General features: G+C 34.2%; 1 protein-coding gene across 1 annotated transcript in view; it reads right to left on the bottom strand.

The window, feature by feature from the left end:
• The window catches only part of CFAP47 (cilia and flagella associated protein 47), a gene marked incomplete at both ends in the record, with an annotated part of 261,624 nt that overhangs the window by 141,890 nt on the left and 103,087 nt on the right, over positions 1 to 16,647 (bottom strand). The window contains 3 exons of the mRNA XM_084200984.1: positions 855 to 998; positions 4,560 to 4,957; positions 13,904 to 14,078. Of these exons, the coding sequence (XP_084057110.1) occupies positions 855 to 998; positions 4,560 to 4,957; positions 13,904 to 14,078 (717 nt within the window). The remainder of the gene's footprint in view (positions 1 to 854; positions 999 to 4,559; positions 4,958 to 13,903; positions 14,079 to 16,647) is intronic.

Below are 16,647 nucleotides of genomic sequence, written 5' to 3'. Positions count from 1 at the left end.
GTGATGTTGGGTTGACAGCTAGACTTTCTCAGGGGTCTTTTCCAACCTGGATGATTTTGTTATTCAGCTAAAATGTCCTCCATAATCATTTGTCATCAAAGGATTCAGGGCTTTTGGCTTTTAATAATTTTACAATACTGGATGCCTAAACTGCATTATATTTGGTTGGTAACACATGCAGAATAGTTACTTATGCTGAAAAGAAGATTTTTTCTTTCATCTTTGGCAGTTCATGAATTTCAGCAGCAACTTGCAGTCAAAATCTCAGCTGGGACACAGACAAAGCCACAAATACAGCTTCTTGCTAAAGGTGTTAGAGGCTTTGCTCTGCTTGTCATTTTAGCATTTGGAATAGTGATTACCGTGATGGCAAAAGCAGCTGTGAAATGGTGGCTTAACTTATAAATAAAGTACTCATCACATAAATTAATTTGTGATGCAGGCATGCAATGAGAAACATCACCTAATAATTTAGGAAATGAAATACGATTTAATATAAGTATTTCCATCCAGGATAACAACATATATTCTTGTGATAAAAGTTCAGAATTTTTACAGAATAACTGTAGAATTGAAGGATTTCATAGAAATGAATAGAAGAATATAAGAGAAAATTAAATAAAGAAGACATGAAAATATGCAGTGGGGAAATCTATCATACCTAATCTTAAGCTTCACAAAGTTAGTTCATTTGTGTTTTTACTTCAGATAGTAGTAAATCTTACCCTTTTCTTTTTCTCTAGCAGATGCTTTAATATTAGGAATTGTCTAAAGGCTTTCATAATTTGGATGCTGGTGATAATTTTTTTGGTGAAAGCATCCTTTTCAAATGTTGAAACTGGATTCTCTCTTACCATTATCACACTCTCAGCAATGGGCTTGAACGTGAGCGGATATGGAACTGTTCCACCTACGGGCACATGTATTACTTTAGGGCCATAAAAACCCTGTCCTTCCAAAACTGCTTCAAACTCCCAGTCCTCACTGGATATGTTACTCTGAAAGAAGTAAATCAAAGTTGTAAATTAGATTATGCATTTAAATTTTTTAATGTGCATATCAGCTTTCACTTGCAGCTTTCACTGCATCAGAGGACAATTCTCATTTGCTCCAAGTACTGGCTCAGATGCCTTTGGGAAGAATAAAAGCAGTGTATTTTAAAAATTAAATAAGCTAATAATAAATCTGTTATTTGTGGCAGCCAGAGGTACAGAACCCCTACTTGCAGAAGCAATACTGTCAGCAGGAATACTCATAAGAAAACATGAGCAAGATCTAGCAAATGGTCAAGATGGAATTTGTAAGTATCATTATAAACATTTACAAGTATCTTTATGATGCTGCTTAATGCTTGGCTAAATTCTGTTCCTATGCCATCTGTAAAAAATCTTGGTGCACCCCTTTTAGGTGCTGATGTGGTGTGATGGCATACATTGCCTCATTTGGCCACTGACAATGTTACAGGATCAGTCTTATGAATTGAAAATTCCATCTCCAAAGGAGAATTTCCAGTCCTGTGTTCTCATAATCTGGCCTTTCAAAAGACTAAACTACTTTAAAGAATGCCTATCCTAAGCAATATGAGCCTGAGCCTATTTAAGAAACATAGAAACATGTTTATCTTGCACCCAGATGTATCACATGACTGCTTGATTATGTAGGAAATGTAGGATATTTCATAATACATGCTTAGAGGCTGCCTAAAAGTAGTAAAACTAAAATAATGTTATTCAGCTTCCTATTATTTGAAAGAACCTGATGACCAAACATTCAGTCTGGAAAAAAGAAATATTGAAAGTCATCTGAAAGATTATTTTCATATCTTCATTTTTTCATATTTTTATTCATTCATATGAATGAAAGAAACTGTCCTTCATGAGCTAATTCATGCCTTGTCAAATAGAGAAGATTTATCTCATCTTCTCTATGAAAAAAAGGAAATAATCTTTTGACCTGTAATGGTCTTCATCCATGGAAAATTGTATACAAACATCAGAGATAAAGAATGGATTTCAGGGAGCAGAGATGAGACTCCAGTCTTTGTTTCTGCCTATAAAGGTCTCAGGAACAAAGAACCTGTGCTCATCAGAGCTAACCCAGAGCTACCCCCTTCTGCAGTACCATACATCTAAGGTCTGATCAATATGTATAATTAATGCTTCAGTGTTAGGTGTTAAATTACTCAGTAGCTGAGCACATATGCCTGCATGGAATGTTGAGGTTTGTGTAGCACCTCAGTTTTACCAAAAACTTGCATCACCATGTCTCCAATTCTGTACTAACAATGACATCATCTCTGATAGAAAGCACAAAAGAAAAAAATATGATGTCCTTGTGCCAAGGATAAAATGAAAGGGGAAAAAAAGACAACAAAAAGGGTTTTTTTACTATCATGCTTTTTTATCTCCACAATATCAGGAAAACCTTTATCCCTTTGAAAACCAGCTGACCAGGTGTAAAATTGACAGGTCATCACTCTCTGCTAATCTAACATTTTAAAATTTGGGATTGAGGAAAAACATCATCAGGATTGGTCTAGGTTCTGGAGGAAGGCCATGAAATTTTGGGTGCTTATGTTGTTTTCTTTTCAGTGTTTTCTAGTACAATTGGTATCAGATGTCTCCTTTATTCATAGTAGTGATGATTACATTAATATGCAACACAAATATTTCTTCTTTATCTCTAACACAAAAACTTGTCATCTGGAGAAATATAGTTGACAAAAACATGGTCATTGTGAAATTCTTTTGTAACAAATCCTTCTAACACAGCAGGAATTTGAAAATATCTTCTAATGAAAGCTATGAAGTACAACGATAAACATTATAAAATGAAAAGAAAATATTTGTTAAATTCTATTCCCTTATACTTGTTCATTAATGGCTTTAATTAATTAATCATCGAATTCCTACAAGATCTCTGCTTAATGTAAAATCTCATCCAAAGCCTGTCAGGTGAGTTAATTTAAACACAATTAATGCTAAGGGAGTCAGAATCTCCTCACAGGATTGTAGGTGGTTCAACCCAAGGTACCTAATAATTGTCTTGAACCTGTACCTGGAAGAGTTACATTTATCTCATGCTTGAAAAAATTATGGAAACTCCACAAGAAACTAATCACAGATCTCAGATTCAGCTGGGTTCTGTTTCTGTCTCTTATTCACTGTGTGGCTTTAAGCTGAACAGCTGATCATTTCATCTGCTCCATTTATAAAGTGTTCCACCTAACACACATTATGACTGTTAGGTTGCATGTGTCTGTAAAAAGTGCTTTGAGCACTAAATATTGGTTCAAGAAACAGCTTCTAGCAGATTGAATGACTCCATCTTCAGTTCCACAATGAGCATGTCTTCTTCCACTGAATATTTAATAAAATTTAAATGACAAATACAATACTGCTAATAAAAATATAAAAATATGGGAGACATTCTGGTAGATGGAGAAGCTGCAATTAAGAGAGTAGACAGAAATGTAAAGTATCTAACTCCTAAAATGTAAACACTCTGAAATGAAAAATAAATCCATCAGAAGAATTATGCAAATCTGTTTAGAAAGTGTCTGTTTAAACAAAGTAGAAAATCCCTTTACCTTTCTGTGTTATGTATCAGTTGTTTGTATGCTAATGTAACATTTTAAAAAATCAATGTTTAATACATAAATTATTAATATCCTAAACTTGTGTGCAAGAAGAGACAGCACTATAATATGGTTTCCTTTAATTTTCTTTTTACTTTTCTGATGTACTAGTCCCTTGCATACTCTCAAGATTTCACAGAGCATTCAGCATGGTCTTTCCCAGATACTCAGTCTTCTTGTTTGAATCTGCCCCCACTCTTTTGACTACAAAATCTCAAAATAATTTCTCTATAAATTAGCTCACTAATATTCCTTAGTGGCTCTACAATCAAAAGTACATAGACCAAACTGTAGTTCAGATCTCAGGAAATCTTTTACTGGTTCTGTCTCTTAAAGAATCTTTATTCCTTCTCTCACAGCTTAAGTTCCTTCCCTAAAATTTTGGGGTTGGATTTTTTTTTTGTTTTATTTTAAAGTTCTCTAAAATTTGATATAATTTTCTGAGAGATGATATTGCACCCATCTTCTCTCTCTCATCTTACTTCTCATGTGCCAAGGGTTTCATACACAAAGTAGATACACCGGCTATGCTTACCATCTTTTTTTAACTGTATGTAATCTAGTTCTATTTTATTCCTCAGCATGTCTCCTTTTTTTCCTTCAGAAACAGTGTATTTATTCCCTAGATTAAATAACTACTTTTTTCACTTTCATTGTGATAACATTATTAAATAACAGACTAAAATTTTTGAGAAGAAAAATATCAAAATTTAGTCCATCAAACTAATAATTAACTTGAAGTAAATTATTTTCCCAACAGGTTTTACTCCATCTACAACACGGACTTTGAGCAATAATCCTTATGTTAGCATTTACATGCATTTCTGCATTTCAGGACTGTAAATTTTTACAGTATTGATCTGAAATCCACTTTTTTAAATCCTGAGTGCTAGTTTAGTTAGCAGTAGAGAACTGAACTTACAATTGGAATTTCCTGAGTCACTGACTGGTAAGCTGGAATTAGAAATTCAAGCTCTGCATCAGCGTGGTCTGCATTCACCACAAACTCAATCTCATAGACACGAATATCGCAGGATGACTTCAGAAGAATCTGACAGTGGTAGGAACCAGGTTTCCTAGGAGTGAATTTTATAGGAAACTCAACTGCATCAATTCCACCTAAAAAAAAAAAAAAAAAAAAAAAAAATTTAAAAAGTGCTGTTGTAAAGCTTTTCAGGAGTATTGAATTCACAAGCAGAATCTGAAGAGGTTTCCAATAAACTATAGGAGAGTCTTCCCAGCAGTACATGCAAAAATTTCCAAGAAACAACAGAATTTTAGGAGTGTTATCATATAATTTTAGGAGTATTATCAATATTCCTAAAAATGGAATATTGAAGCATGCAAACAATATTTTCTATTGATTTTATTAGTGCCAGAGAGAGATATTTTAAAATATCTCTTAAATCTAGTAGAAGAATTTAACATGTATGAATTTCTGTAAATATTTTAAAAACTATACAAGCTACTACATGTTTGCCAACAGCTGCTGTCAGAAATATCAGTATAGTATATTTGGCTGAGTATCCCCAACAATTACTGAAATTCTGTTAAATGTAGTAGTCCTCATGACAACTCATTAGACCTTTTTCTCTGCCACATTTTGGATTAAAAGTCTGAGTTTCCAAAATTGACAGGGGTGTCTAAGTTGAAACAGATTCATGCAAAGCCCCACTTTCCCAATCTGCAGCACACAGGGGAAACTCCCCACTGTAACCTCCAGAGCAAGGAAGAGGCAAAACAAATGCAAAGCTGTCCATGTCTGCACAGAGCCAGGTCTAACAAGTCTGCTGCAAAGATTTCCTCCTCTGTGCTTGCTTGCAGAAAAGATCAGACTCCTGCACAGGATTTTAAGTAGCCCTTGTAGGACACATGCCAAAGGAGAAAAAAAGGTTGATGAGGAACTCCATGATGGCCACAAAGAGTTCCCCAGGCCCAGAGTCTCCAAGAAACCTGAAAAACCACATGAAGACTGCAACTGTAAAAACTGCAGTTTTACAGGTAACAAGAATGATTCTCTTCACTGTTTCCAAGGTTAGAAACCCATGCCTAAAGCTGGAAAAAGATGGTAAGGAAAGTCAGAGACAAGGTTCTTGAAGAAAGATGGTGTACTGAAAGATCCAATATATTTCTGAATGAGTTTGACTTTCTTGCCCTAAATGGAAATTTTCATCACTAACAACTAGGATTTTCTTTGCCTGAGTCGAACCCATATTTAAAGGCATACTTTCAAACAGAAATGCTTCCTATAGAAAAATTTTAAAAGAAAACCCCTAAAAAGTACATTCCATAGTTATAATATTTAGTACTTTAGCATTACTTTAGCAGAAAAACTTGTTTCTTGTGCATTAGAAAATTTATTTTAAAATAAATCAGTTGAATAACTTAAATATTATGCTCAATTACAATGAATCAAAAGGAAAACAATAAATTGGTTCTATTTATTCAACAGGGTAAGTATCTTCTGCAGGGTAACATGGTTCCTCCAAACCAAAGTAACCACAGAAATCATTTGTCTTCAAATAATAGGTAAAGATTGACTTTTTTAACTGCAAAATCTTTTCTAAATTCAGTAAAATAAACTGGGCTTAAAAATGTCTCAGCTTAGCATGTTTTGTTCTCTCAGTCTCATAAGACATTCAACAAAGATTAATTCAGGGATATATTCAAAGATTTAATGAACATAATCCATGGGGCCACAACTGGCTTACCTAACAATTTCTGAGAGAAGTGTCAACAGTAAGCCATGGGCATCATTTATTTAATTCCCATGTAGCAGGAAGCAGAGCCTGCATCCATCAAGAAGAATGAGGCTGCAAGCATTTCTTCAACAGTGAAAAGTCAGGCAGAGCATTACAGGGGCTGGCTACAGTTTCCATCCCTACTCAGGATTTTTATTGTTGCACAGGGAAGCATTTCATGTGAAATAAGCTGACAGTTTTATTTTCCAGGTTTATGTCTGACAAATGCCTACAGGAAACATTCACTTGATCATATTGGGTTTTGTTGTGGGACAGGTGTCAAAAGAGGGGTATTTGCAAAAACTAAACTTTCAGCGTACAATTTCACCATGAATTGTTGGAAAACTAAATTATATCACTAGTCATGTCCTCTGGCCTTTTGTGCCATTTATTCATTGCAAAATACAATCTGATCACCAAAACTAACCAAGTTCACGTTCTCTGGTTCTAAAAAATCTTATAAATCATCATTTTAGAGCTACCTGAATTCAAATTAAGTCCTCAAACTGCATTAGCCTACAAACAGTACCTTTCAAGAAAAGTCATGACAATTGTTTTGACATTAAAATGTAAGAAAAAACATATTCTCTAAAGTAGTAATAATGGCCTTTAGTAATCACTGTTTAGCCCTATTACAAATTGTGAGAGGATGAAATGAGTAAAAAGAGAGATGCTACTCTTCCACACCACAACCTGTTGTCATAATTTGTCAAGGTAGGAAAGTATGGGCCTGCAGTAGATCATCAAATATATTAGCTTTTGTTCAGCAACGGTGATTCTATCTATTCAGAATTTCAAAACTAAATTTCTCACTGAACTTATCTCAGTCTCTGACACTATACATGTCTCACAAACAACTGCTTAAACCAACTTAAACACTGAATTTGCAGGTATGGAGTCCTAGAAGGTTAAACAAGCAACCATAATTAAGAATCCAGACCCTTCTGACTTCTGCTTATATATATTAGGTCTTCAAATGGGCTCATCTGAATTAGAACACCACTCAACTCAGTAGTCTGGAAAAAGCAACTACTCTTTTCTATTCCTTATTGAGTGCTTAAAAGTTTCGAAATTTTTGGCTACCACTATGTATGTTTATTTATTATTTCCTTTCCCTTTATCATAATCAAACAGATTTGTAGAAGGACTTCTAAAAAACCTACTAACTGGTTATTTGCTCCTTTTTTTCTGTTTAGATACAGTATATACCATTATACACCTAAACAAAAAGTTAAATACACTTAATCAGAAAATGAAGACCTACTGGGGAAAAAGAATGAAAGCAGTTTTCCCTTAATTCATCAAAAAATAAAAATGGGAGACAATTTTTTCCAATGTCTTCAGCAGCTGTGTTTGTGTATCATTCAGGAGCCAGTGAGGAGCTGTGTAGCACTACATAAAGCAGTTGTAGGGGGCTGGTTGTTTAATAATTATTGAGCCTAATACTTATGAAAAATACCCAGAGTCACTCTAGAAACAAGCAGTCACTACTCCACTGAGCAGAGCTGCAGAGTTTACTTAATACAGCTTTAAGAACCATGTCATGAAGGTGTTTTTTTAAGCCATTTGATGAAGAGCCCTGCTGAAAAGGATTAGCCAAATTATAACTAATTACACTGATTAAACAGAGTAATAATTCAAAGACTCTTGATCTAAAAACACAACAAAGAGCTAAGTTCTCTCTAAAACACACACTCAAAATTTACAAAAAAATTTCAAAACTGATGCTTTGTGACTGGAAGACTAAACAACATTTCCTACAAACCAGGGAGAGGGCTCAGAACTATTACAAAGATTACACTGAATGCATAAGGAAATATTACATGGAGACAGGATCAAAACCAAGTCTTTTACATCACTTACTGCAAAATGGTAAGTTAATGCATAATTAGTAATGAAGGCTTATAGTGAAAAGATATAATAAGAGCTAGCTAGAGACTTCTGTGGTGCAGCTCCTTTCTTTTTGCAATCTAGATTTCTCTGAAGAAAGGTTTGCTTTTTTTAAAAAAAAGAGAAAAAAGTAAGTCACTAGTAGGCACCAGAAGCCACAAAGAAGTCAGAACAATCTGAATAAACTGTAGGAGCAATTATTGAGAAAGTCAAAAATATCTAACAATTCCTGATAGTTCTGTAGAGAAAGATTTTTTATCATTTACTGGGTAGAAAGGGAGGAAAAAAAGAAAAACAAGAGAACTCTTTTTGGATATTCTTTGTAAGTGTAACAGCAGGGAGCCAACATTGTCAAATCCTGTAGGAAGAGGCAACACAACTCTAATATTAGCTTGTGATACTGAATCTAAATTAGATAGCAAGGTGGAACAACATTTTTTCATTGAAAGTGAATTGTAAGCTTTCCTTATTTATATGCACAATTTTGATGTGAAATAGTACAACCCAGCCATCAGAAAAAGGTTTTACTTTAATATTCATGCCTAGGTTTTCCACGTTTATTTTTATAAACATAGAAAAAACCCTAAACCATATGGAATGACAAAAAGCATTCCCAGTGCATGCTTGCCTTAGAAAAGTTCAATAATGCACACGTAAAATACAGAAATTGCTTATCAGGACACACTTGCCTAGGTGCATATCCATTTGAAAATTAAAATCTACCATTACCTTATAGAACTACACAAATCTATCATTACTGATGGAATATATTTGTGTATTTATCATGCCATGTTGGGATTTGGTTACTATTAAAAAGAATAAAATAAGGCATTGATATGCTGGTACTGACATGTGCTGCTGCAATGTTTAGAACAGCAATTGCTGTAAATTCTAAACCATTTACTCCCATATATTTTCTTTCCTTTAAAAAATGTATAGTCCAAAGGTATTGCTATCAGGTTTTCTGCTAATAGCACAAGTGCTAATCTAAAGTCATTTCAAGGCAGAAGACTGCAAACAACAAAAAAAAAAAAGGTCAGAAAAAAGAAAAGCAAATTAACAGGAAGCCCTTCTTATAAAGTACTTGGATGGTTTAGTATTGATGAACTGTCACAGGCAGCTCTGTGAGCTGCTCTGTCTCAGGAACTTTTATGTTTCCATTACTCAAAGCAATTGTCAGTGTCATGTTACAATGTGTAAAGGCATAGCCTATTCCAGAAAATTCCAGAATTTCCTAATTCTGGGATAAATCCTTATTTAATACCAAAACACATATTCTTGGATGTTTCTCTTAGCATTAGATTTCACCAAATAATTCTTATATTAAGCCCTAACCTGACAATTGGAGAAAAAGTATGTATCTTAGGAAAGCTTCCACTTTCTTTTTTAAAAGATTCAATGGTAGAAAGATTTTTTTTTTCTCTTGAGTTTGTTCATATTTAATAAACCTCTCATTCACATAATTTTACAGGAATCATAAATTGTTTCATTACAAATCTCTGTCTTAGGTAGAAAGTGCTGTACTTTCTTCATAGAGCACTTAACAGTCTTCAGAGTGAGACATATTTTCCCTTTTTAATAATTACAGGTAACCTGAAAGGAACCTCTTTCCCTCAGAGATCATGGAATCATCAAGGTATTCAATCTTTCAAGACCTTGAAAATTACTACAGAGCTTGGATGAACCCTTCCTCATTTGCAGCCTTCTGTCTAAAGTGTGGAACAAGAACTGGATGTGCTGTTCCAGTATTATGTTCTCCTTCATTGTACAATAACAGCACTTTTCCATACCTGCACTGTATTTTTTTTAAGTGATGCATTCAAGGACCCTTGTTTTTCAAAATTTCACAAAAAATCCTTTGATGAACGAACAATGGAGCTGATGTCAGAAAAACACAGAGTGGGAAGTAAGGCTGACAGCTTTAGTTCACACTGTGAGATAGGTACTCTGCTGCTTTGCAGATTTCTCAAACATTCTGGGAGATATCATGCAAAACAAAGCCCTTCCTCCCCTCTCTACCTCTGTTATTTCATCTTTGATAAGCAACATTATTTAGCATAAAAACCATGTTTTTGCCAACTGCCTAAGTTGTTCTGCTTAGTTAAAACTTAGTTGAAGCTGATTTTGAGGTGATTATTTGCTGAAAAGACAAATAGCACTGACTTTGGCACTGGTTTTCACAGTTCTGCTTGAAAATCCACAGATATTTCTATCTTTCCTAACCACAGTGGGTGCTGTGCTGCTGGACAGGACCACCAAATATTCAGCAGAAAAAACATTTATAAAAGCTATTCAGAAATAATATAATAACTCTGACTTACCAAACATGGTCCTTACCTGCAGGAAGAGCATGCTCACTTACACAGGTACAGTTTTGTAAAATAAGATTGCATGCCAGGAAATCTTAAATAATTATAGAGATTATAAAAATATACATGCATTACAAGTCAGTGACACTGGCAAGTGAAGTCACAACTGAAGTTACAACTCTGAGCCATAAAAATCCTGTCTATTCAAAGTTTCTTGTGCTTTCACCTTCAGAGGGAGCTTGTTAGTTGGGTGAAGCATGGAGCTGGTTTTGGATGCTACTTCTCTCTTGCTAAAATTTGGAGCCATTATTTTAATCCCACTTGACTTTTCATCCTTTTTATTCTTTCACAGCATCCCTCTAAGAAAAAGGCAACATATTTCCATGTTGCAACACATTTCAATTATGCCTAACATGACTTTCTAAATGTTCAATGTACCATTCTTTAGTTTGTAAAGCATTGCAGTTTTACTGTCAATAAATTACCTTTCTCCTGAGCTATATATGGGAATTGAATTATTGCCCAGGTTATTTCTGGTGATAGAGGGAAACTAAAGCTCTTAAAGATCCCATTTGACACAAAGATGAACCATGGTGTGGTTAAACTATGCCAAGTGGTTTAGCATGCAGACTCTGTTACAAATATATAATTATATATTTGCTTGCACTGAAATTCATAGCTTATAACTATGTAAGAGTTCCAACTAACTTCTTTCACAAAATCTGTGTCATTCCTAACTCAACAAGGTCTTTGTGTAAGCTTCCCAATTAGTGAAATGTAGTTAACGTTGTGCAATAACTACTGGTTCCTAAGGACTCCCTTTCTGATGACTCTCCAGTAATGAATTAACATTTGCTAAAGGTTTTCAATCTGGAAATGTATTATTTTAGATCTATGCAAGAATGCAGCATGGCTTCTGATCAAGGTATCATGCTTAAAGTAAGGTGAGAATATTGCACTCTTTTTATCTATTTGATCTGTAAATAGTGCCAAAAATGTAATAAGGTCATTTAACAAGATTTATCTTACAAGCAAATGTTTTCAGTGGCATTGATTTTTTACCTTCTAATTCCCTGTTGGCAGAGTTCTTAAAACACTGGTTGCACACTTCCTGCTACTGCAATCTAAGAAATTCTGATCCAACAATTGATTTTAGTCAGCTTGCTTCCACCTTTGTTTATCTTCATAAATATAAGCACTGTCATTTCTTCAGAGAACCAGCAACTCCCACCCTGAGGAAAGCCACCACCATGGCTAAAATCCTGCTGGCTTTCTCAGACAATGATGTCAGAATTTTCAGATGAGACCAATGGTTTGCCCAGGACCACCAGCTGGGGACTTCTGTCACAATATTAGGTTTTCTAACAGCCTGTAAATCCTCCTGTGTCTCCTCTTTAGTGTAATAAATACACTGAATCAGTTGGCACTGTCTTCCTACTGAACACATATTTGTTTTCATGCTATTCAGCTGGTTATCTCAGCTTCCCTTTCTGGATGTTCTTTACCTCACCACCTCCCTGAATTCACTACAAAAGCCTCATTTATTTCTGCATCATCTTGACATTTTTACTTCCTCATGTAACTATTACCCATCCTAGAAAGAAAAAATACATATCAAAAAGATTGTGTAGACTGCCATATGATCCAATTTCTGATTTTGCATTGATTACTCTCCTCTTTCCAGCATTTCTTTAATATCCTTTGATGAATAAAGAAGCAGCATGAACTAAGAGTAAAATAACTACTTCCTTACTATAATTCATTATAGTATATAAGAAGCAGCATGAACTAAGAGTAAAATAACTACTTCCTTACTATAATTCATTATAGTATATAATTTATTATAGTATATATTATAGTAGTCATCCATTTACTACATTCTTTACTATTAAGTTGTTTATTCACTACATTTTTGAAGTGAATACAATGCAATTAATAGTCTAAATTTTTCATGTATATTCATTGACATTTGAACTTTTAAAACAATTTGAGCAGTTGCTAAGGAACAGTGATCTCTCAACTGTTCAGTTAAGAACCTTTGTTGTGAGACCATGATGGAGATCCTGTGAGGACATCAGATCTGTGTGTGCAGAGCTGGCTCTCTTTCCCCCAGCTGTTATTCTGCTCTTCTACAGTGTAATGCAAAGAATCTCCTAAAACACTCAACAAAGCCATTAACTATTTTTAGTTCACCTCTACAGTAATTATGACACAAACACATTGTTATTAACTTGACAATGAAAGAGTTTCAACTAGGATTTAAACATCCTCCCACAAATGACATGTTCCAGCCTTCAGTGTCACATCTATTCTACAACTTCTACTGGCTGCTCATCCTATAGTCCCTCACCAGTCCTGCCTCTAAAACTGCCATAACTATTCCTGCCATCTTCCTAAAAACACACCCAAAAATGTTTTAGCACTTAAATTCTATTTCAATTAAAGTATCTGCAATAAAGACTCTTCAGAAAAAAAATAGAGATTATTTTTATTATTCCAGAATATATTAAAAAAACCCAAGATATACATTGAGGGTAAAAACAAACACTATGAAAGCACAAGTGATTCCAGTGACACTTGGAAAAGTGAACTGCAAAAATATGCAAAAGGACTCCATTGATTAAGAACTGGTGAAACAAAACTAGACACAGACTGTGTATAATTCAATTTTCTTCAAATTTGCATGAAGTTCCCCCCTGAGACTCGTTTCACCACACTCCAGCTCTCTCAATGGCTCAAGTTGTTTGTGAGTTTTAAGAAATGCAGCTTTGAGTGCTTTAAAGGTTTAAATAAAGCATTTTTTAAAAAATCAACAAGATTTTTGTATATAATTTAAGATAATAGAAAAATTAGAGACAACAGACTGACCAAGGATGGCAAGACCACTCTGAAAGGTAATGCAGAACTGTTCATTGATGAGGGACACCATTAGCTGAAATCTCCCTCTGGCTGACTGAGGAGGGCAAACAAGAAAAGAGATGTGATATGAGTGGCACAGTTTGAACACAGATCACTGATGGATGTGAAGTGGAAGGGAGAAATGGGAAGGGAGCACAAATTCAGGATTTGTCAGATAAACAGACCAAATTAATTTGTCTTGTAGAGCAAGCCTCCTGTGCTTGTGTGCCTTTGAGAAAACCAATGGCAAGTGGAAAGCACTGGTTTGAGCTAATATTTAGAACCTGGTTAGTGACAAGAAAAGCAAATATGATCAATAGTAGAAAGGAAAGAAATATCATTTTCTGGATCTACTCAGGAACACCTTAAAAATAAAGATTATCTTGACAAAAGAATACAGTCAAATCCATCACCTTTAAGACTATTACCTGTTTTCAGAGATGTAGGGTCTGATGGAGGGTCCAGATTAACTCTGGCTGAAGATAACACTGGAATAGAGAACTTTTTAGGAACTTCAAAGCCGTGTTTTATGCTCACTTCCACACTGTAATGCACGTACTTCACCTCAGAGGGGTTCCTGCGAGGCTTCAGAAGTTCACATCTCTGCAAGTGAGGCAATATTGCACACAGCTGAGCAATCACATAAAATTTTCACATTGAGAAATGCCAAATTTTCTAAATTTTTTAGAATTTAGCTTAATTTTAAAATTGAATTGGGAATTAAGAAACTTTCATAGCAATTTTGAGTGATCTTTCCAAATAAAAACTGACTTGTAAGATATTTTTAGACATCATGCATCTGAAACATTTAAGAATAGTGCATTTTGAAATTTACAGTACAACCATAGACTACCCAGAAATAATCTCTGCTAGCCTTCATGCATATGCAGGTAAGGCAAGAAAAGGGGAAAAAAAACCTAAAAAGAAAAATATTTTGTATCAGTGGTAGAAAGATGATTCTTCTCCTACTTCATAAAGTTTTTGAGTATTAAGAAGCATGAAAAAGAAAAGGTTTTTTGCTTTTTGGCAAGGAATAACTATTAGCTAACTGATATTTTAATGTTGAAAACTTATTTTAGAAATATGAGCAATTAGAATCATTTCTAGAGACAATGAAGCTCCTCCTCTTGGTAAAAAGCATTGCTAATCAACAGCATGAAACATATTAGTAAAGGATTAGCATAGGATATTAAGCCAAGCTCAATAAAGGCATCTGAACCTGTTAATGAACTTAATTTGACTCCTGTAGGATAACATTACAAAAATACTGCAATGATTTGCTTGCTCAGAATTGCCATTTTCAATCCAATAACACACCATAATTGCAATGCTCAAGAGTAAGTGTAAGCTGAACAAATTTTAAACCAAGTCTTTTGTCTTTTTTACTCCTTGTCTTTTTTACAGACAAGGCTTTGAATTAATGACTGCTGTGAATCACCTTGAAGCAAATCTAGGGCAGATATAGATATGGAAATATTCATGTTTTGCTAAGAAAACCAGTTTATTCTCAAAGTCTTTTGCTGTAAAACACTGCCAGGACTGCAGGTATCAAAGTACATATTTCAGTAGGCCAAGGAGTGCAAATCCATTAAGGGAATTCAAAAACTCAATGAAAAAGGAAAAGCAATTGTTCTGAAAGATCACCATTAGGTATAAGATGGTCAAATTACTGTTTAAATCAACTAGACTTGGCTTCTGCATTGGGTTGGTGGTGGGGTTTTTTTGGTTTGCTTTTTCTCCCCCTGTTTTAATACAAATCTCACATTGCCTTGCTGGCTTTAGAAAGCAGAGCCACACTCTGACATTGCCTTGTTTTGACCATTCCATACCTTTCCATACCCTTCCATAGTGTCAATACAGTGCTAAACAAGAAGTACATATGGACTTTGGGAACCTGTCAAGGTTTAGGTGTTAATACAGGTTTCTTGGCACAATAAATATTGAAACAAATAATTCTTCAAAATTCTTGTTCTGTGAAGAGAAACTGGAAAGATGCATTTGACTAAAAAATTCACATCAAACCAAATTCTTAGGATAGTTCTTGTACTACTGTATTTGCACAACCTTGTGCAAATATAATTTACAGAAGGAACAAAAAAATTGTTATGTGAGTTGAAAATCTGAGCTCACTATTCACTCATTTCTATCATACAGGACTGGACTCTGACATTACTCCCTCTCAAATGCACACAAAATTAATTAAAAAATCAAAAAGTACAAATAATTCAATTGCCATATTAATTGCAAGTTCCACTCCTCTCTGATAGGAATGAAATACCAGAATACTTTGCAGTGGAAAAAAAAAATTCATTCTAACTTGTAATGGGAGGTTCCTAACCAAAAGAATTGTATACATTCACCAGTTTAAATTTGACTTGATCTTCTGCATAATCAAATATAAATTTATACCTACAAATTATTTTCATAGCTAGATTATTTTCCAACACTGAAATAAAAATCCAACATGATTACACAGTTTTGTTAAATTTTAATTGACAATATAATTGTAAGATGACCTTTCCTGGAGCACTGAACACATTTGAATTACAATTATCTTGAAGAAATGTCTTATTATTTCAAAACTCACTGAAAGACTTTTTTTTAAGATCCTTATTCATGTTATCTCATTTTTAAATATAGATTAGGAAAAAAAAACCTGTTGGTTAGTATTACATAGTCTATGAACATTGCAAATATTTTCTGGCACCTGTTAAACAAGGATGAAAATATTTTTAATGAGTCCTAGTGGAAAAAGAAAATTCTGCAACCATAAACAAGACAAAACTTTGCTCTCATTGTCTAACATTTCCAAGAGAAAATGTCAACACAATTAAGATGAATGTTGCAACTGCTCCAATTTTTAACATTTTTGTGGGCAGTGGGAGTTAAATAGAATTTAATATTTTTTAACTCTCATGGTCAATGCAGATTTAAGACCTCTCTACTGCAAAAAGAGAGATTCCAAGCACTTTTACTTCATCAACCTGATGGTTCATGATATTCCAAGAGTGGAAGTCTTATTACCAGCTAATAGTATTTGCATTCAGTTCCCAGGATAAATTATTTTCTTAGAATATTTTTTTGAAAAATGAATGGAGGGTATATAAAGCATCAGAATTAAACTTGATCTTGAAAGTCTCAAGGACTTTTTGATTTTCTGAGATATTTTCTT

This window comes from Fringilla coelebs, assembly GCF_963513975.1.
Source record: "Fringilla coelebs genome assembly, chromosome: 2".
Lineage (NCBI taxonomy): Eukaryota > Metazoa > Chordata > Aves > Passeriformes > Fringillidae > Fringilla > Fringilla coelebs.
Note: the sequence above shows the minus strand (reverse complement) of the source record. Positions and strands in the feature narration are given on the sequence as shown.